Genomic DNA, 21,605 nt, shown 5'->3' on the forward strand with positions numbered 1-21,605 from the left:
ACACTGACAAAAGAAATGAGCTTCGTTGGACTTTTTCTGTCTCAGTTTTAAATTCATCCACGGACAAAAGGAGATGATAAACTTTCAAACCTGGATAACAAGAAGACTTTAAAGTAGATATACTGGCTGACTCAGCACTTTCTCAGCTTGAGCTAACGTTAACTTCACAGACGGCAAATCCCTGAAAGTCTTGATTCAGGGATTTTCCGATGATAAGCTTCTAACAGTGATGAGAAGCTTTAGCTAGAATATTCATCTTCCTGTTCCCCAACGACCAGCTGTCAGTTATTTAAACTGTAAGGCTGAAGAGATGGATGTTAAATACTTGTATGCATGATGGGAAATATCAGCTACATGTCTTGGAAATAGACGACAGCCCACTGTACGATACAGGCGATTATTTTCAAGTGTATTCATTCATATACCGTAATTTTCGGACTATAAGCCGCGCCTTTTTTCCCATTTTTCGACCCTGCGGGTTATATAACGGTGCGGCTAATCTATGGATTTGTACAGCTAGCGGCCACTAGGGGACCTCCTAAATCTATGGATTTTACAGCTAACGGCCACTAGGGGACCTCCTAAATCTATGGATTTTACAGCTAACGGCCACTAGGGGACCTCCTAAATCTATGGATTTTTACAGCTAACGGCCACTAGGGGACCTCCTAAATCTATGGATTTTACAGCTAACGGCCACTAGGGGACCTCCTAAATCTATGGATTTGTACAGCTAACGGCCACTAGGGGACCTCCTAAATCTATGGATTTTACAGGTTACAGTCCACCACCTTTAACTCTATGGGCTCTATGGCCGGTCCGCGCCCCCCACCTTTAAGCGGCGGGCTCCAGCAGGAAAAACTGGAGGCCGGAAAAGAGTGAGACAGGTAGCGCGCAAAAGTAAAAGTGGAACCGAGAGTGGTACGAGAGACAGAACGAGAGCAAGACAGACAGACATTACATTTAGTTCTCGTTAAAGTTGTACATTTAGTGAATTCAGAGTGTCTAAGATGCACAAGTAAGCATGTTTGAGTACTTAGGTCCAGTGGCTCACTGCGTTAACGCTCGCCCCTGGATGCGGTTGTTCGCGTGTTCGAATCCATGCTGTGGCATACTTTTTTTTCATTTTCACCCTTTTTCTATGGATCTCAAAAAGTCAACTTTGACTTTTTCTGAGTCTGGAGGAATTCAAGGGGAGTTTTCAAGGGACTCTACCCGCCTTATGAGGGACTATTTTCGAATATTTTTTTTCATTTTCACCCTTTTTCTATGGATCTCCAAAAAGTGAACTTTGACTTTTTCTGAGTCTGGAGGAATTCAAGGGGAGTTTTCAGGGGAGTGCGTTCTCTCTGCCATCTCCTCCCTGTGTGTGCGTTGCTGCATGCAGCAGCTGCGTGTGTTTGTAAACTGCCCCTCCCCTTCGCAAGCACGCGGGGGAGAGAAAGATGTTTCGTCTCGATTTACACATGCTAAGACTCCGGGGGTAATTCCATTCGCTTCGTCTTGATCTGTTGATGTTATTTCATGTCTCGTTTGTCCATTGTGACGGTGGGAAAGCCAGGGAAATGTCCCGGAGATATACTGAGAAATCTTTGTAACAGCATTTTCCTGCGATCACAGCTGTTCAAAGCTACGAGGCTGGGACCGCTTCCATTCGCTTCGTCTTGAACTGTAGATGTTATTTCATGTCTCATTTGTTCATTTTGATGGAGAAAAAGTTGTACATTTAGTGAATTCAGAGTGTCTAAGATGCACAAGTAAGCATGTTTGAGTACTTAGGTCCAGTGGCTCACTGCGTTAACGCTCAGTATATCGCTCGACCCTTTTTCTATGGATCTCCAAAAAGTGAACTTTTACATTTTCTGAGTCTGGAGGAATTCAAGGGGAGTTTTCAGGGGAGTGCGTTCTCTCTGCCATCTCCTCCCTGTGTGTGCATTGCTGCATGCAGCAGCTGCGTGTGTTTGTAAACTGCCCCTCCCCTTCGCAAGCACGCGGGGGAGAGAAAGATGTTTCGTCTCGATTTACACATGCTAAGACTCCGGGGGTAATTCCATTCGCTTCGTCTTGATCTGTTGATGTTATTTCATGTCTCGTTTGTCCATTGTGACGGTGGGAAAGCCAGGGAAATGTCCCGGAGATATACTGAGAAATCTTTGTAACAGCATTTTCCTGCGATCACAGCTGTTCAAAGCTACGAGGCTGGGACCGCTTCCATTCGCTTCGTCTTGAACTGTAGATGTTATTTCATGTCTCATTTGTTCATTTTGATGGAGAAAAAGTTGTACATTCTTCAATCTCTAATAACTTTTATGAAAACTTTTATAATGTCCGTTAAAGTGAAACTGAAAGAAAAGTTGATATTTGAGCCCGACTGATTTGATGGTGGTTGTTGGAAATGAATGACGCAGAGTTTCTCTCTCTCTCTCTTTGATGTGAGAGCGTGCTAGGTATATAGATATAGGACTGAAGAGATGGATTTTAAATACTTTTATACATGATGGGAAATATCAACTAGATGTCTTGGAAATAGACGAAAACCCATTGTTTTGTGTTAAAAAGATACAGGCGATTATTTTTGAAATAAATAGTAACGTCATACAGACCATTAACTGAAATAAGAGCCAACGGTTTGGTCGATAACAAGAATTAACGTGACTTTTTTAATGTTGTTTGCACAAAAAAAAGTAACCAGAAAATCTGTCTACCTCGGACAGCTTGTTGGAAAAGTGTAAAAATGTGTGTTCGGGTGAAACGGTGACAAAAAAAGTTGATATTTGAAAGTTATTTGAGCTCCTAGACTGACTTCACGGTGGCTGTTTGAAACGGATGACGCAGCGTCTGCAGAGTGTATCTGCTCTCTGATGTGAACGCACGTGCAAGATAAGAGCTGAAACTCTGCTGTCGCGGTATCAATAAACTCCTGAAATCAAACCAGTCTACGGAGAGGACATTAAACCCACTCATTGTGCAGCTATGACAACAATAGCATGTCAGCATGGAGCTTTTCTGCTGTATGAAGTGACTGGATATCCCCCTCCTCTCCATGCACTGAACTCATTGCCCCCTCCCTCCCTCCCTCTTTCCCTGGCAGGAGCCATAGTGAATGCTCAGAGAGCGCAGCTAGACAGAATCGGTTGTGACACACAGCGTACGGTCGCCAAACGATGAGCGGAGAAATACTCCTTCCTCGGAGAAGGGCATCTGACAGCTAAACAGCGGCAGCAGAGGCAGAACACCCTTTAGCTCCATTAGGATGCAATGTGGTGAATTAGTTTAGGTTTAAGGCATAAATGTTGCAGGATATTTCTAAAGCAGAGAGGGCAAAAGTACACACATCATTTACTCAAGTAGAAGTACAGATACTCGTGTTTAAAAATACTCTGGTGAAAGTAGAAGTACTGACTAAACTTCTTTACTCAAGTAAAAGTAAAGAGGCTTTGAAATGTCTTTAAAGGTCCCATGTCATGGCCATTTCTACTGATCATAATTCCATTGTTGAGGTCTCCTAGAATAGATTTACATTGTTCAATGTTCCAAACTCACATTGGTTTCTCAAACAGCATCTCTGTATAGTATGTGTATTCACTCTCTGTCCTAAACGGCTTGTTGGAGCTCCTGGTTGGAGTTGGAGAAACCTTCATAATAACACACAAGGGGACGGGTAATAACCAGCAAAGCATGTCTTGGGAACTTTAAGTAAAAAGTACCCATAACTAGCAGCTGTTTTAAAGAGTACCTGACCTCCCTTTATATTAATAGAACAATAATGTCATTGTTAGCTAATGAACGTTTCCATGGTGACCAACGGCAACATGACAACGTTTTCATTGGTCCCTCTTCTTTAGAGAAGACCAGGAAATGATGGATACACGGATCGTGTTCAAATCAATAGGCACGCAATGACTCTAAATAATAATGATCACGCCACCAAACACACATTCAGACTAAAGGAACCAGCCTGTTTGGAAAATGAGAGAAGTAGAAAGTACAGGTATTTGAGTTCAACATGTAAGAAGTAGAAAGTACAGGTATTTGAGTTCAACATGTGAGAAGTAGAAAGTACAGGTATTTGTGTTCAACATGTAAGAAGTAGAAAGTACAGGTATTTGAGTTCAACATGTAAGAAGTAGAAAGTACAGGTATTTGAGTTCAACATGTAAGAAGTAGAAAGTACAGGTATTTGTGTTCAACATGTGAGAAGTAGAAAGTACAGGTATTTGAGTTCAACATGTAAGAAGTAGAAAGTACAGGTATTTGAGTTCAACATGTAAGAAGTAGAAAGTACAGGTATTTGTGTTCAACATGTAAGAAGTAGAAAGTACAGGTATTTGGGTTCAACATGTGAGAAGTAGAAAGTACAGGTATTTGGGTTCAACATGTAACAAGTAGAAAGTACAGGTATTTGGGTTCAACATGTAAGAAGTAGAAAGTACAGGTATTTGGGTTCAACATGTAAGAAGTAGAAAGTACAGGTATTTGTGTTCAACATGTAAGAAGTAGAAAGTACAGGTATTTGAGTTCAACATGTAAGAAGTAGAAAGTACAGGTATTTGAGTTCAACATGTAAGAAGTAGAAAGTACAGGTATTTGAGTTCAACATGTGAGAAGTAGAAAGTACAGGTATTTGAGTTCAACATGTGAGAAGTAGAAAGTACAGGTATTTGAGTTCAACATGTGAGAAGTAGAAAGTACAGGTATTTGAGTTCAACATGTGAGAAGTAGAAAGTACAGGTATTTGAGTTCAACATGTGAGAAGTAGAAAGTACAGGTATTTGAGTTCAACATGTGAGAAGTAGAAAGTACAGGTATTTGAGTTCAACATGTGAGAAGTAGAAAGTACAGGTATTTGAGTTCAACATGTGAGAAGTAGAAAGTACAGGTATTTGAGTTCAACATGTGAGAAGTAGAAAGTACAGGTATTTGAGTTCAACATGTGAGAAGTAGAAAGTACAGGTATTTGAGTTCAACATGTGAGAAGTAGAAAGTACAGGTATTTGAGTTCAACATGTAAGAAGTAGAAAGTACAGGTATTTGAGTTCAACATGTGAGAAGTAGAAAGTACAGGTATTTGAGTTCAACATGTGAGAAGTAGAAAGTACAGGTATTTGTGTTCAACATGTAAGAAGTAGAAAGTACAGGTATTTGAGTTCAACATGTAAGAAGTAGAAAGTACAGGTATTTGGGTTCAACATGTAAGAAGTAGAAAGTACAGGTATTTGGGTTCAACATGTAAGAAGTAGAAAGTACAGGTATTTGGGTTCAACATGTAACAAGTAGAAAGTACAGGTATTTGGGTTCAACATGTAAGAAGTAGAAAGTACAGGTATTTGGGTTCAACATGTAAGAAGTAGAAAGTACAGGTATTTGGGTTCAACATGTAAGAAGTCAAAGTAAAAAGTCATCAGAAAAATAAGTAGTGGAGTAAAGTACTGATACCAGAAACATGTACTGAAGTACAGTAACAAAGTATTTGTACTCCACTACTTCCCACTTCTGTTATAAAGTAATATCGTCCTGGGCAAAGCTTGTTTTAGGTGGATGTTAACTATGAAACTAGCTTTGTGTTTTGGCAAAGAAACTGGCAATACACTGCGTACCATTACTATTCAATGCTATATTATGATTTTAAATATTTTAATAATAACTACTAAAAGAAACCAGTGCCATATGCAAACAATATGAGTAAAAGATTAACAATTGGATCTCTATTCTCACCTTGACTAACATCAAGCATAACGGCACCACTTTCTGTAAAATCTTACCCTGTCTGCCAAAAATCTTTGTTAGCTAGCTTATAATACAAAATGCATTATGTTTGAATTGCATGTAGAAGGAAGAATAGCTAATGCTTCATGCTATCGCTAATGTAAATCCTTGTTAAGGCATCCGAATGCAGGTTGTTTTTAAGTACATACAGTTTCCCAAAACATCAAGTGTCTGGATATTTCCTCCATGAAATAAATATTTAATAAATACTATCACAAGCCCTTTTCTTTTTAATGCAGCCTATCCCGATATCCTCCAGTTCCTGACGCCGCCCTTCACCTCTTTTGGCTTGCGTTGAAACTCCGCCTCAGTTTTTTCCTGCTGTTCTCGTCCATGACCTTGTAGGCCTCCGGTGTTTTGCCCCTGCCAAGTTTTGAGTATCCCCGTCTGTGAGGCGAGGGAATGTGTTAATGGGGGAAGGGAGGGTGTCGTTTTGGGTTTTCATGGATGGATTACGTCACTGTGAGGCCCGGAGGAATGCAGAGCTGTCAGATGGTGAATGTTACCGCTCGGACCAGAAACACTGGCACACATATCCGTGTGTCCTCAAGACATGTGGTAGTGTTACAAATGGGTTTGATGCAGAAAATATCCAGACGCTTGAGTGTTACAATTTTAACTTTTAAAACACTGCTTTAGGATGCCTGAACAATGATTAGCATTAGCATAAAGCATTAGCTATTCTTCCTGGTGTCATACCTATGTATTAAAGCGTTTCATATTAATAGCTAACACTGGCCCAAATATCAAGCTTGTCCTTAAGGTTAAAGGTTCAAAGTTAGTTTATTTATATAGGACATTTTAACACACAGAGGCATTTAACACATACGAATTAAAAACACAAACAAAAACAAAAAAAGGACAATTCATAAAAGCGATATAATGCTGTCTGCAGCTAAAAGTGCAACGATGATCAAATCAGAACCAGAACTAGCTTTTTACATGTGCAATTCACAGGAAGAAAACTGCTTAAATGGGGAATTAAATATATATCACAACTAATAAGCCGAGATGGCAAAAGTACACACATCCTTTACTCAAGTAGAAGTACAGATACTCGTGTTTAAAAATACTCTGGTGAAAGTAGAAGTACTGACTAAACTTCTTTACTCAAGTCAAAGTAAAGAGGCTTTGAAATGTACTTCAGTAAAAAGTACCCATAACTAGCAGCTGTTTTAAAGAGTACCCGACCTCCCTTTATATTAATAGAACAATAATGTCATTGTTAGCTAATGAATGTTTCCATGGTGACCAACGGCAACATGACAACGTTTCCATTGGTCCCTCTTCTTTAGAGAAGACCAGGAAATGATGGATACACGGATCGTGTTCAAATCAATAGGCACGCAATGACTCTAAATAATAATGATCACGCCACCAAACACACATTCAGACTAAAGGAACCAGCCTGTTTGGAAAATGAGAGAAGTAGAAAGTACAGGTATTTGAGTTCAACATGTAAGAAGTAGAAAGTACAGGTATTTGAGTTCAACATGTGAGAAGTAGAAAGTACAGGTATTTGTGTTCAACATGTAAGAAGTAGAAAGTACAGGTATTTGAGTTCAACATGTAAGAAGTAGAAAGTACAGGTATTTGAGTTCAACGTGTAAGAAGTAGAAAGTACAGGTATTTGAGTTCAACATGTAAGAAGTAGAAAGTACAGGTATTTGAGTTCAACATGTAAGAAGTAGAAAGTACAGGTATTTGTGTTCAACATGTAAGAAGTAGAAAGTACAGGTATTTGAGTTCAACATGTAAGAAGTAGAAAGTACAGGTATTTGAGTTCAACGTGTAAGAAGTAGAAAGTACAGGTATTTGTGTTCAACATGTAAGAAGTAGAAAGTACAGGTATTTGTGTTCAACATGTAAGAAGTAGAAAGTACAGGTATTTGTGTTCAAAATGTAAGAAGTAGAAAGTACAGGTATTTGAGTTCAACATGTAAGAAGTAGAAAGTACAGGTATTTGAGTTCAACATGTGAGAAGTAGAAAGTTCAGGTATTTGTGTTCAAAATGTAAGAAGTAGAAAGTACAGGTATTTGTGTTCAACATGTGAGAAGTAGAAAGTACAGGTATTTGAGTTCAACATGTAAGAAGTAGAAAGTACAGGTATTTGAGTTCAACATGTAAGAAGTAGAAAGTACAGGTATTTGAGTTCAACATGTAAGAAGTAGAAAGTACAGGTATTTGTGTTCAACATGTAAGAAGTAGAAAGTACAGGTATTTGTGTTCAACATGTAAGAAGTAGAAAGTACAGGTATTTGAGTTCAACATGTAAGAAGTAGAAAGTACAGGTATTTGAGTTCAACATGTAAGAAGTAGAAAGTACAGGTATTTGAGTTCAACGTGTAAGAAGTAGAAAGTACAGGTATTTGTGTTCAACATGTAAGAAGTAGAAAGTACAGGTATTTGTGTTCAACATGTAAGAAGTAGAAAGTACAGGTATTTGTGTTCAAAATGTAAGAAGTAGAAAGTACAGGTATTTGAGTTCAACATGTAAGAAGTAGAAAGTACAGGTATTTGAGTTCAACATGTGAGAAGTAGAAAGTTCAGGTATTTGTGTTCAAAATGTAAGAAGTAGAAAGTACAGGTATTTGTGTTCAACATTTAAGAAGTCAAAGTAAAAAGTCGTCAGAAAAATAAGTAGTGGAGTAAAGTACTGATACCAGAAACATGTACTTAAGTGCAGTAACAAAGTATGTGTACTCTCTGGTCATAAGTCAGTAGGGTCTTAAATGCGCAAAATCTCAAGCTGGATAAGAGTTCAAGCTACAGTAAGAGCAAAACGTTGGCTTCCACACCAACACTATGTGCAATTTAAATACCATTACAAAAACACTCTTTGATATAAAACATGTGCAATATTATTATTGCTAACAATGTTCTATAATAATGTATCTTCCACTACTGCTTTTCACTGTAGAGTATTTCACATTAATTATGTGACCGTCTATGTTTCCTGTAGATATTTAATTGCTCTTTTCACTGCACTGTTAAAGTACAGTTGTATTATTGTGCTGCTGTGTTCATTGTATTTTTGTAACTCTGGCACAACAATTTCCTTCGGTATAAATAAAGTCCTATCTTCTCTTCTCTTTAATACATGTCAAAGTGCCAAAATAACAAGTTCAATAGTAATTAAATACAATAAAAAGGCAAAATGTCCACTTACAGGGTATACAGTATGCAGGAATCCTGAAGTCAGATGTAATTCATTTTAAGACCTTTTTTAAGACCCTTTCCATACATTTTAAGACCTCATCGCCACTTTGAGTTCTAACCGGTTACCTTGGCGACACACTTTACCTCACATTGACTATATACAGTATTGATTGTCCTTCCTCCTTATTTTCCAACCATTTGGACGCAGACTTGCATTTCCCCATAACGATGTTGTTTAACAACCGGCGTAAACAGACCTTCGCGCTATCAAGCAGTGAGCGTGCGATGTCCTGTTCAGATCACGTCAAATCCAACGGGATGCCATAAATAAAGTACACAGAATCACACTACACACCTACGCAATGATTACATTCAGGCAGACTGTAGAATACAACCTCTTTGGACAGTTTATATACTTATTGAAAACAAGCTACAAAATGTAATACCTTGGAAAATGACTTTTAATACTTTTTAATAGCCTTTATTTTTGCTAAATTGATTTATCAACTTGTAATACTTGTTAAGACCCCGCGGACCCCCTGACTTGTTAAGCTGCCAGACTTCAATAATAAAATGTTGAGTGTCTGACTGTCTCGAGGCAGAGTAATTAAATGTTGACCCGTCACTCTGTACAGACACAATGTAATAGAAAGATCCTGGTGAATATTATCTAGCCCAGGGGTTCCCAAACTGTTCAGCCCGCGACCCCCAAAATAACAGTGCCAGAGACTGGCGACCCCCTGAATCAATTTCATTAAAAAATTTAAAAAAGTTTGAGAAACGCTGCGCTAGTGGATTGTCAAAGAAAAAAATGTCTATGCAAACGTTATTATTAATAATAATACAAATAAAAAAATGAATCAATTTTTTTTTATAATTCTTTTTTTTTTAATTTTCCATTTTTATTTTGTAATCATCTTGCGACCCCCACTCGGGGTTTCACTTTGGGAACCCCTGATCTAGCCTATCGTAGCTCCTAATGCTACGAGTAAAAAGGCTGTTGGAGAGTTTCTCTGCTCCCTGTGGGAAAGGGAGACTGGGTGCAATGCACACGGTGTGTTTCCAAAATAAATCTGTTTGATTAAAAGCCGACGTTTGACAGAACAATCCCCCACGAGGACCTGAGCCACTGTGGGTCAAAAAGAGGGTCCATCTGGACAATAACACAACAGAAATACTGAATTATTTCCTTTTTTCTGAGTACACCCACAAGCAAACAAGCAACATCCAGTTTGATCTGTAACGATAAGTGGACTAATGGATGAATCTGACCACTATTTGTTTTAAACAATTAATAATGTATGTGATTTTGCTTGTAAAATGTTTGGTCTGTTGTATGATATGTTAAAGTGAAGCGACATGATGCAACACTTGGTATATTTGTGGTTTAGCGCCACTACTTTTCCACACTGCAATACATCACTGTCATCAAATAAAACAGCTTAAGTCAGTGTTTCTCAAACTTTTTCATACCAAGGACCACTTAACCAATAAAAAAACACTCTCGGACCACCTAACTCCACAAATATCCAAAAACACATCGTTTTTCTAGAACAGATTACAAATCGCCTGAAAGTGGTACAAACAAGTGGCAACATGTGTGATGAAGGTGTTGCGCTGAGCTATATCATGCAATCGAAAGTTAAACTTAAGCTCGCTCCATTGCGGAGATATTCCTGCGAGAGGGCGGAAAACTTATATGCATTTATTTATGTCAAATGTGAAATTTTACCAATATACTCACGGACCACTAGGGGGCGCTCACAGGCCACCAGTGGTCCGCGGACTACACTTTGAGAAGCACTGGCTTAAGTGTAACACATGCTTTTGTTATGATTACATCACCTATGGAACATCACAAAAAGCCATTCACCATCATGTCTAACACAGCTAGACACCAAGCAAGTGCAACAATGTAAGACACAGAAACAAAGCTAATATTGGGTTAGCTGCCTGCCTCTGTTTCTGGCACGAAACTGATGCTGTTCCACACCAGCAATCCCCCCTTTCCTTACTAGTGCTATTAACATGTCCACGCTCTGGTGATTCTAGCTTCCAGTGCTAGCAGCACAGCTAAAGAAGCTAAAAGCTAACTGAGCTGAGCTAAGATCAAATGTACTTTATTGATCCCAATTTGAGAAATGTCTGCGTTGCGACAGCATAAAAACACAAGGCATCGTACATTAGAGAAATGAAAAGACTAGAAATAAACAATTCAAAATGTAAACATCTCAAATCCGGCAGTGGCTCAGTCAGTAGGGGCTTGGACTGTGAGCCGGAGGGTCGCCGGTTCAAGTCCCCGACCAGACCTAAAATATGGAGTGTGGACTGCTACTTGGAGGGATCCCAGTTCACCTCCTGCCCTGCCGTGGTGCCCTTGAGCAAGGCACCGGACACCCCCCTCCCACCGCCCACTCCCATTGCTCCCCGGGCGCTGTGCAATAGCTGCCCACTGCTCCTAGTACTAGACTCCTGGTACTAGGATGGGTTAAAAGCAGAGAACACATTTCACTGTGTGTGCTGTGTACATTACTACTCTGCATGTGTGACCATTAAAGAGGGTTCATCCCTCCCAATTCTATTCTATCTATCTTCGATTCTAAATAGCGAACAGCTAACTGAGCTAACGGCTGTTGCAGATTGTGTTTAGCGTTACTTTAGCACACACAAGTAGTGCTGCACGATTCTTGCTCAAATGTGAATCACGATTTTCCTCCATAAGAATTGAGATCACGATTCTCACACGATTCTCATCGTTTCAATGAAAATATCTATTGCACTCTTACTCTTAGACGTCACGTGAGTACAATGAATTTAAACAGACAACATTTGTCTCTCTTGTAACAAAAACATAACTTTGTCTTTAGTCTGTAGTTGCTGAATACTGAACAAACATTACTACATTCAAAATGTGGCACCTGGAGCCAACTACTGTGGCTTTAGACCGACACCATCAACATCAAAGTGCTTGACTTAAATCCAAGTCTCAGTTTCTTGTAGCAAAAACATTGTCCTCGACCTCCTCGTCACTCATTTCTGTTTTCCTTGTACTACTAGTCGCTCTCGTCACTCTTTGCTAATCAGTGCTAATGCTAACGCTTCTGTAAACATACTGCCGGCTCCTGCCCTCACGTGCTGCAGTTAGTGAGTGTTGCCAGGTATACTTATTATAAGCCACATTGGGCTTATCTTTCTGTAAAGTTGCTTGGTAGTAAGTAATAATGGTTGTTGCGGTTGTGAGCTTGTAGATATATATATATATATATATATATATATATATATATATATATAGGTTTAAAGTGCTCATGTTCTTTTGCGCTTGTTTTTATAGACCTGGTTGCTTATTCCTGCCGCAAAAACTGGCAACACTAGTGGCTGCAGCGTTAACACTGCATGAGAGTAGGAGAGACAGACAGAACACTACCATTTGCATGCGATCGTGGTACTTTAATGTTAAATGTATAGAGTATATTTGCTTTATAACGTTTAAGTATGATTGACATTGCAAGTTGGTATTATTCAGAAGCAAAATAATAAAACATTTTAAAATAATTTTAAAATCAGCATGACGTCATAGGATCGCCGTAATTTAGAAATGAGACCGCATAGGTGTCTGAATTGAGATCACGATCTTTGTTCGATTAATCGTGCAGCGCTACACACAAGTAAATCTGTTCATCAGGAAACTCTATTATTCGCGGATGGTTGGAACAGAGCAGCTAAAGGATGTAAGGGGGGGAAACTATCCAGAACATGTGATCCATTCTCACCCCAAACAAAGGAAGCCTCTACTAGGAGATTGTACGACTTGCTAACCAACACAAGTGTAAGAACCAGCGCTTAGGGGACACAGTGAGACTAACAGACTAACATTCTCCCGTTTACAAGTTTAAAATCCAGCGTGGCATCAACGTGATCTTCAAAAGGTCAAATGAGTACATGCTGTTGCTTTAAAGATATCACCTTGGATGGACGACATGTTTCCCTTTCATTCCTATGTTTTACAGACCAAACTACGAATCTAGAAATCAATCGGCGGATCATTGAGAATGAAGATAATGGCTGAAGGTAGGTCATAATAACAACATGCTATTGAAGCTTTCAATGCTTTGCTTAAACTGAGAACATAAACCAAATAGCTGTTTCATTGTGGAGAGATAATGCCGAAACACAGCGTGACATATGGAGCCTCTTTTATTGCTTTTCGTTTGGTTCGAGGGCTCACCTGAGGACACTCAGATGTTTACCAAAACACGATAACTACGGCCATACAACACGTATTTTCTTGCTGCTGTTTTGCAACCATTTATTGTGCAATGGATGCCCAAGCCTCCGCACTTCATAACACATCAACTCTAAGCAGTAGGAAAAACAGAGGACGCTGGCTCACTGGAAAGGAACGCAGCGGCAATTAAGGTTATGAGGAATCCAAATGTTGCACAGAATAAAAACACAATCATTGAGAGTAGAGAGCCAGGATTCATTAATTCAGCTTTCTTTTCAAGTACAGACTGACATCAGGCCGGTCATAAAACCCATTTTTAATATCATATCCTTCACATGAATCCCTTGAGAAGTCTGACATTACTTTAATTATTTAGCTTGCCGGTTCTAGCTCTGCTTCAAATCTGATCAAGTCTGATCATGTGCATTGGTGCTCGCTACGCAATGTGCACAGAGCTGAACATTTGAAAACTGCCTCACGTACCATGAGCTAGTTTACCACCACATATATATATATATATATATATATATATATATATATATATATATATATATATATATATATATATATATATATATATATATATATATATATATATATATATATATATTGATATATATATATATATATATATATGTATATATATATATATATATATATATATATTGATATATATATATATATATTGATATATAAATGAAACAAAAACTCAAACTATGACAGCTTTCAAGTCATTAAAAGCACCTAAAAGAAGCATTTATACATATTTACACTGTGCTCAACTAAGCTAAACTATTGATCTCATGCTCGTACCCAAACCCACAGATGAAATGATGATGCCAATGTTCTCACCAAACTCCAGGTTAGAAATCAAACATTTGCACAAAACAAAATGTCATAAAGAGAGACACAAGCTTTGATTAACCACCCAGTTTTTAAAACACCAAGGAAAAGCATAAAATTGGCAGATGCGATGCATGCAATGAAAACAAGTCTGTCTTTTAAAAGCACTTACCACTGAAATGCGTTGAAATGGAAGTAAACCATGCCAAGGCCATATAAAAAGGCAGCATTCTGAAAAAAAAGAGTGATAGAAAATTGTTACAAAAAGCAATATTAGACTTCTTCAACACCTGTAAAATCAAAAGTTAACTAAAAAAGCGGTGAGGAGTTGACAGTATGACAAACATATCACAAGATATTGATTTGAACAAGATATAATGAATAACAATCAAGGCTATAAAGGAACTACAGCACGGTCACATGACTTCACGTCACCACCGCTAAGCTAAAGGAGGCTAATGTTGGGCTATAAAGGAACTACAGCACGGTCACATGACTTCACGTCACCACCGCTAAGCTAAAGGTGGCTAATGTTGGGCTATAAAGGAACTACAGCACGGTCACATGACTTCACGTCACCACCGCTAAGCTAAAGGTGGCTAATGTTGGGCTATAAAGGAACTACAGCACGGTCACATGACTTCACGTCACCACCGCTAAGTTAAAGGTGGCTAATGTTGGGCTATAAAGGAACTACAGCACGGTCACATGACTTCACGTCACCACCGCTAAGCTAAAGGAGGCTAATGTTGGGCTATAAAGGAACTACAGCACGGTCACATGACTTCACGTCACCACCGCTAAGCTAAAGGTGGCTAATGTTGGGCTATAAAGGAACTACAGCACGGTCACATGACTTCACGTCACCACCGCTAAGCTAAAGGAGGCTAATGTTTGGTTATAAAGGAACTACAGCACGGTCACATGACTTCACGTCACCACCGCTAAGCTAAAGGAGGCTAATGTTGGGCTATAAAGGAACTACAGCACGGTCACATGACTTCACGTCACCACCGCTAAGCTAAAGGCGGCTAATGTTGGGCGTGATGACATTTAGTCGTCTCATTTAGACACTTGTTAGCAACCGCTGTTTTTAAATTCACCAGTGGGGTATTTACAGACATATTTTAGGTCGTAGAATAAAATCTCTTCCGCTTGTGTTAACCACAGACCTTATTTCAGGCTAACAACAACACATTGAATGACTTTGAGAAGATCTAGAAGTGGTAAAACGACTCATTTCTGCAGCACTCTATTCCATGATAAACATAATTATGTTGACCCATCTTTCCCGTTAGGAGCCCACTTAGAGCCTTATTTGGTCAACCCCATCAAGTCAGGCTACTCTACGTCACTACTGCTCCAGAAACAGCATCATTATCCAGCGAGGGTTGGCCCCCACACCCTCTCTGCTCTGTAGAAACCTGTAACACTGAAGAGCTGTCAGGTCCGATCCCATCCAGCTCTCAGCACCTCTGCCTAATGGCCACTCCAAACAGGGAAACATCAAACTAAAGCGAGCCTATTCATCCACACTGAGATCATACAGAGGACAAGCTGGACGCCATCACATCACAGCTGATCGGACCATTTAACTCCAGGCCGTGAGCAGGAACTGTGGGCCATTTAAACTGAGGAAAATATGTTTGCATATGATACGAAAACATTGAAATAGGCCCAATATAAGATGCAGCTAAGCTAAATGCTGTGTAGCTGAGTTAACTGAAGGTGTGTACGGTATCAGGGCCAACCAAAACCATAACTTCATATGTATTGTTTAACCTTTATTAGAATGATGACGTTTTTATTACTATTTGCTTTTTATTTCTGTTGTACGTAACTATATTATGGAAGCCCATTTTCGCCACTTGAAAAAAATAAAATCCCCATGAAAGTCATAATAATGAGATAAAAAGTCATAATTATGAGATAAGAAGTGCGCATGCGCTGCAGTGGCGCTGTCTTCAAAGGTCCCTTCATCACCTTGCTGCTCTCCACCATGCAAACGGCATCTAGTCCTAAATAAGGTGTAACTATAATAAGGTGTAACTATTACAGGTGACTTTTGTAAATGTTAGATGTTACATATAGCCTATATTGCAGCTAAACTACAACAATGCAGTTCATAGCTTTGACATGACCTGTTATGAACTATAATATATATGCCTATAGTTTTGTGGTAACGTTCACGCCACTAATGACAATAGTGTACAGTAGGCATACCGCTGCTGTGAGTTGTAAGCCTAAGACTCTAACCCGTGAACGTTACCACAAAACTATAGGCAATATTATAGTTCATAACAGGTCATGTCAAAGCTATGAACTGCATTGTTGTTTAGCTGCTATATAGGCTATATGTAACATCTAACAAAAGTCACCTGTAATAGTTACCGTATGTAGCTGGCGCTCAAAGGTCCCTTATTATTGTTTTGTCCTTTTTGAAGAGTGTTTAATGTATGCTTGAACTTTGTTTTATTTTGTAAAAATGATAAGAGTTGTCTTTCCGGAAGTCATGTGACCTCTTGCCCCGGATGTTTATATTGTGTTTGTGTGCGGTAAAAGTGTCAACGATGTGATAACGTAATTCTTCTGCTGGTCTACTAGGCAAACACGTTTTCACGGTGTTTCATGATTGTGCAAAGAAGAGAATAAACGTGATTGTGGACATCGGTTCGATGCGTACTGTAATGTTCTTTCAAGACCAGAGTAGTTACACCTTATTGAGGACTAGATGCCGTTTGCATGGTGGAGAGCAGCAAGGTGATGAGGGGACCTTTGAAGACAGCGCCACTGCAGCGCATGCACACTTCTTATCTCATAATTATGACTTCTTATCTCATTATTTCGACTTTTTTATCTCATAATTATGACTTTTCATGGGGATTTAATTTTTTTCAAGTGGCGGAAATGGGCTTCCATACTATATGTTCAGTTTGAATCGATGCAACAATATAAAACACCAAACAGTTGTCTTGTGGCTTATCTTTCCGAGAGAAATCATTATTGTGTCTCTTAACCTGTTAAATGTTATATTTAGCTGCATGTTTCTTTTAAAGTTCTTAACAAATAATCTGAGGGGAATTTCTTGTTGTTTATTTTTTACTTGTGATGTGTCGCCATGTTGTAAAGCACTTTGAGCTGCACGTGCTGTATGAAAAGTGCTATATAAATATCATTATTATTAATTGATCAATTAATAACATTTTGGAAGATATGACAAACCAAATATATGTTGGTCACAATTCAATAAAAAGTTAAATGGGGCATTACAGTGAGGCACAACGCTGTGGCTAACTTCAACAAACAAAGCACCAACATGAGTCCGACTGACTTTAATGTTACCTTTCATTAAGTTCTGCATCACCCCATAAATTAATGATGATGTAACGATGTTCACAAGATGCTCATTACTCCTTTAAAAAAAGCTCCAACTGCATACATACAGCCACTGGCAACCAGATGATTGTATGTTATTGCTCAGACAAAGCGTTAAATCCATTATACTACGGATATGGCTGCAGCGGCTGTACCGTGGCTAACTTTACTGCCCCATTTACGGCATCGTAAACACACACAGGTCTTGAACCTGCTATCAGATGACAGAAGTGTGACCGATAACCCTACAGGAGCTCAGCTGAAACGGTAGCTTTAAATCAACGCTCAGACACTGAAACCATGCCAACCACTAAAGCAACAGTCCGTCTCAAATGATCAGACAGAGTGGGTTTTAGTAGCCTGGTCTTTTTCTGCAGGAGTGCCATGAACGCTCTAACCGGGAGCGAAAGGCCTCACTGGGGTTTTCTCCAGCCTCTTGGATGACCTGAGGGTTCTGCCGTATCGACGACAACTATTTCAAGCTAACATCAGCTCACCTTCAACTTCTCCCAAGGAGCCGATTACAGCCTCAACTGCTTTCTATCCTGATAAGCTGTTGACTGACATCCTTCAAACATTCAAGAGACCTCCTCCACTCTTTCCATTCCCGAGCAACACGTTTGAATAGAGTCCACTTTGTCTGCATTCAATGTACAGTCCAACCATTTAATGACTTCTGTATATCGAGTGTCTGAAGATGTTTACATGCACAATGGGTGCATTGAAAAGGGCTCTGCGGCAGAACCTTTAACATGTGGTTTTTCATAGCTAAACTGTCCGACTTATTCACTGAACAACATCTAACCTTGTGTTTCCCTTGATTGGACTAAACCATATAACAATAAGTGAAGATGGCTGCAGGTCAACCGACCATCACCGGGATGAATAGCAAGTGTTGGTGTCTGTGATTTCAATAAAACGATGTCCGACATCAGATAGATAACTTTCTCAGACAGATAACTTGTTTTTAAACCAAAATGTTGACTCAGGTTACGATGGCTTTCAGCCGATGGCTCAAGCTTTTTAAGTGAAAACTGCCATGGTTTGTGTTTACGTGAAATCCAACAAACAGCAGAGTACACACATGACAGTTTTGATGATTGAAAATAATAGTGGCTTCCCAACAAACAGTGCCAGTAATATTCAATGTTGTTTGTAGACTTGTGAAAACTCACCTTCCAGTAGTCCGACTGTAAGCTGAAGTACCTCTGGTATGCAGATAATGCTGAGGAAAAGGTGAGATACAGAAAAAGGAGAGAAACACAAGTTAATGAAAAGTTAGTTACAACATTAAAAGATCAAGGGCATAATATCTAACCAGAAGGAATCCTTTGACGGCAGGTTTTTTAGCAGTGTTCATCAAAATAACGACTGTCAAGCTATATCTTACACCTCGTGAAAAACTATCAAGCAACTATTAACTCTATTCTTCATTTGGATCCCTGTTAGTTTCCATAAAGTGCTCCCTGATCTCGCTGGGGTTACAAAGACACTTTAGAATCACACAGGTCTCAACACTACATCACATCACATGTCACTTGTTAGACGCTTTTATTCAAAGCGACTTCCATACTCAATACTGTGGGCAAACCCCACAGGAGCAGTTTGGGGTGAAGTGTCTCAGGGACACAACGACATGCTGACTGCAGTGGGGTTTGAACCTGTGACGAACACCAACGCTCAACCCACTGCACCACACGCCTCCACTAACTTTTAAAAAGGGTGGCAACCAGGCATCAGTTCTGGTTGCCAAACTGAACATACGGGTAGGTATTAAGATATGATTAAACGTTGGCTTAATCATAACAGGACGAGCAACTGAACCAAAGCCTGACTCTCAGTTCCAGTGCAGCGTTATCTGGTTCCTGTTCCGACTGTTATAACTAGAGATGTCCCGATCCGATCACGTGATCGGGGATCGGAGCCGATCACGTGATTTTCAAAAGATCGGGACAAAAAAAAATCGGGGATCGGTATTTCTTTTTTTTTCTAAATACTTTTTTTTAAATTTTGTATTCAATGTTACAAAACAAAAATGACCATGTTCAAGTCTTAAAGTCATCCTGAGGCCTTAGTTTTGGTTTCAAATGACAGAACATCATGTATGTGTTGCTTCTTTGGGGCTTGTCTTCATAGACCTGCTTATTTCTCTCAAATCTGGCAACAGAGTGGGCGCAGTGTCTAATTGTAGCAGTAAGCTAACGAGTACTGATAAGCTTTATTTTGTTTTTGATCCAATGCTGCACAACTGAACTGATCCAATGCTGCTGTGAAAGAAAGAAGCTATATCCATGTTGGATAGAATATCCAATTTAAATAAAAAAATAACCTTAAGGGACAACTTGAATGCTTTTTTTCTTTTTTTTCTCTTAATGCATTGCATAAAGATCGGATCGGGAAAAATCGGTATCGGCAAATTGTCAAAATCAAATGATCGGAATCGGATCGGGAGCAAAAAAAGGTGATCGGGACATCCCTACTTATAACCTAAATATCACCAATGCAACAAATACTTGATGTACGTATTTCGGGCTGGAGTTTGGGTCTTGAACATTTTTTACATGTTAAAAGTTGTTGCCACATATAACGGGCACTAAATGGGATTCATTCAAGATTCAAGGCTGTTATTGACATTTGTACACAGTGTAGTTATGACAACTAAAATCTTAGGTCACAGAATCCTCCAACAGTGCAACACAGTAAAACGGATACAATATCACAATGGTTGCCAATTTCTAAGAATGCAGTATCAATAAAACAAGATCAAATGCAAAACAAGCCAAATAAAGACATCATGAAATAATAAATTGATCCCGAGGTGGAGATTTAGGAATAAAGTGTGGGGTGTAAAGAAACAAGAGGAGGGAGGTTTACACATGGAGACTCTCACCTTTCTGATAGTCCTCCAGCAGCAGGTTGAAGTGGCCCAGCTGACAGAAAATGTCCGGGTCCACTTTGCCCTCTGCTTTCAGGATGAGGGCATCATAGCAGCTAACAGCCTGGAGAGAGAGCAATAAGAGTGATGCGTTAAGGGGTGCGACTGATATACTAACAATTGGTTCCTTTCCAAGCCTTCCAAGAATGTTTTGCATAATCCCAGATACATGATCTGTCAGTCAGTGTTTTATCAACGGCTAAACAAATTACTCAGATAGCCCATAATGCAGCCACTGAAGAGGAACAGTGTGTGTGTGTGTGTGTGTGTGTGTGTGTGTGTGTGTGTGTGTGTGTGTGTGTGTGTGTGTGTGTGTGTGTGTGTGTGTGTGTCACCTCCAGCTTATCACCTCGACTTTGCAATCACTAAAATAAAGAACCAACCACATAAAAACATTCAAGCTTCATGGGAAGGCTACAGCATGAAACATTCAAACAAATACCGCTTCCCCATGCATGCATCAAATACACAGCATGCATTATTACACACATTTTGGTCGGGCTGGCTTTGTGCACACAGGGGTTAGCTCAGGCCGAGCAGAGCATACTGCAGAGAGTGTGATGCAGCAAAAACAAGCCAACCTCCAAAAAAAAAAAAGACCACATCAGGGTTGCAGTAAAATTAAGATTTCCAGCAAGTGTGTCTCCCTTTCCCATCCAAACTTCGAAGACTTTAATCACAATCGATTGTCCCTTACTGTCAAGATGGTGTCGAGGTTAACAAAACAAGGTCTTTTGTCATCCTGTATCGTTCCTAACTTTAGTGGATCATTGGACACCACGAAGGGAATTCATCAGGAGATAAATTAGACGGAAATGTTGTTTTTTTTAGCTACGAAAATTGCCAAATTAGGCCTGAGAAAGACTGTTAGGCTGGTTTATAGCCAGGCTGGTTTATAGCCAAGCTGATTGCCAGAAATGTGTTTGCAACTTAAGCAGTTGTTGATCACTAGCAGCCGGTTTAGAGGGCAGGGTTCATACACTTTTTCACCAATGATTTTCCAGGACCTTTACCTAATTTTCCATGACCAAACAAATGACTGTGTCTCAGCGGTACCACTGAAAATGGTTTATTTTAATATGGAACAGGAAAATAAGGTCTGAAACATGTTGAGCCTATCCAAAACAAATCCAATAGGCTTACTAGCTTCTAAAGCTACTAACTAAAATCTCTCACCAGCAAAACACCTCGTCAGTTAAAAGCCATTATACGTTTCATTACTACACCATACAGTATCTATTATCATTATAGTATTACTGTTTCGGCGATTAGATAAAATATAAATTATATTTTATGCAACT

The 21,605-nt window shown here is 39.3% G+C and overlaps 1 protein-coding gene across 2 annotated transcripts in view; it reads right to left on the reverse strand.

The window, feature by feature from the left end:
* Window positions 1–21,605, reverse strand: part of kdm6a (lysine (K)-specific demethylase 6A) — a 59,460-nt gene that overhangs the window by 34,379 nt on the left and 3,476 nt on the right. For both annotated transcript variants that reach the window (XM_079663606.1, XM_079663605.1), the window contains exons 3-5: window positions 20,260–20,368; window positions 18,545–18,594; window positions 14,167–14,225 (exon numbers count right to left, since the gene is read on the reverse strand). In XM_079663606.1, coding sequence (XP_079519732.1) covers window positions 14,167–14,225; window positions 18,545–18,594; window positions 20,260–20,368 — 218 coding nt within the window. The remainder of the gene's footprint in view (window positions 1–14,166; window positions 14,226–18,544; window positions 18,595–20,259; window positions 20,369–21,605) is intronic.

The sequence above is a fragment of the Notothenia rossii genome, assembly GCF_949606895.1.
Source record: "Notothenia rossii genome assembly, chromosome: 2".
In the NCBI taxonomy this organism is placed as follows: Eukaryota; Metazoa; Chordata; class Actinopteri; order Perciformes; family Nototheniidae; genus Notothenia; species Notothenia rossii.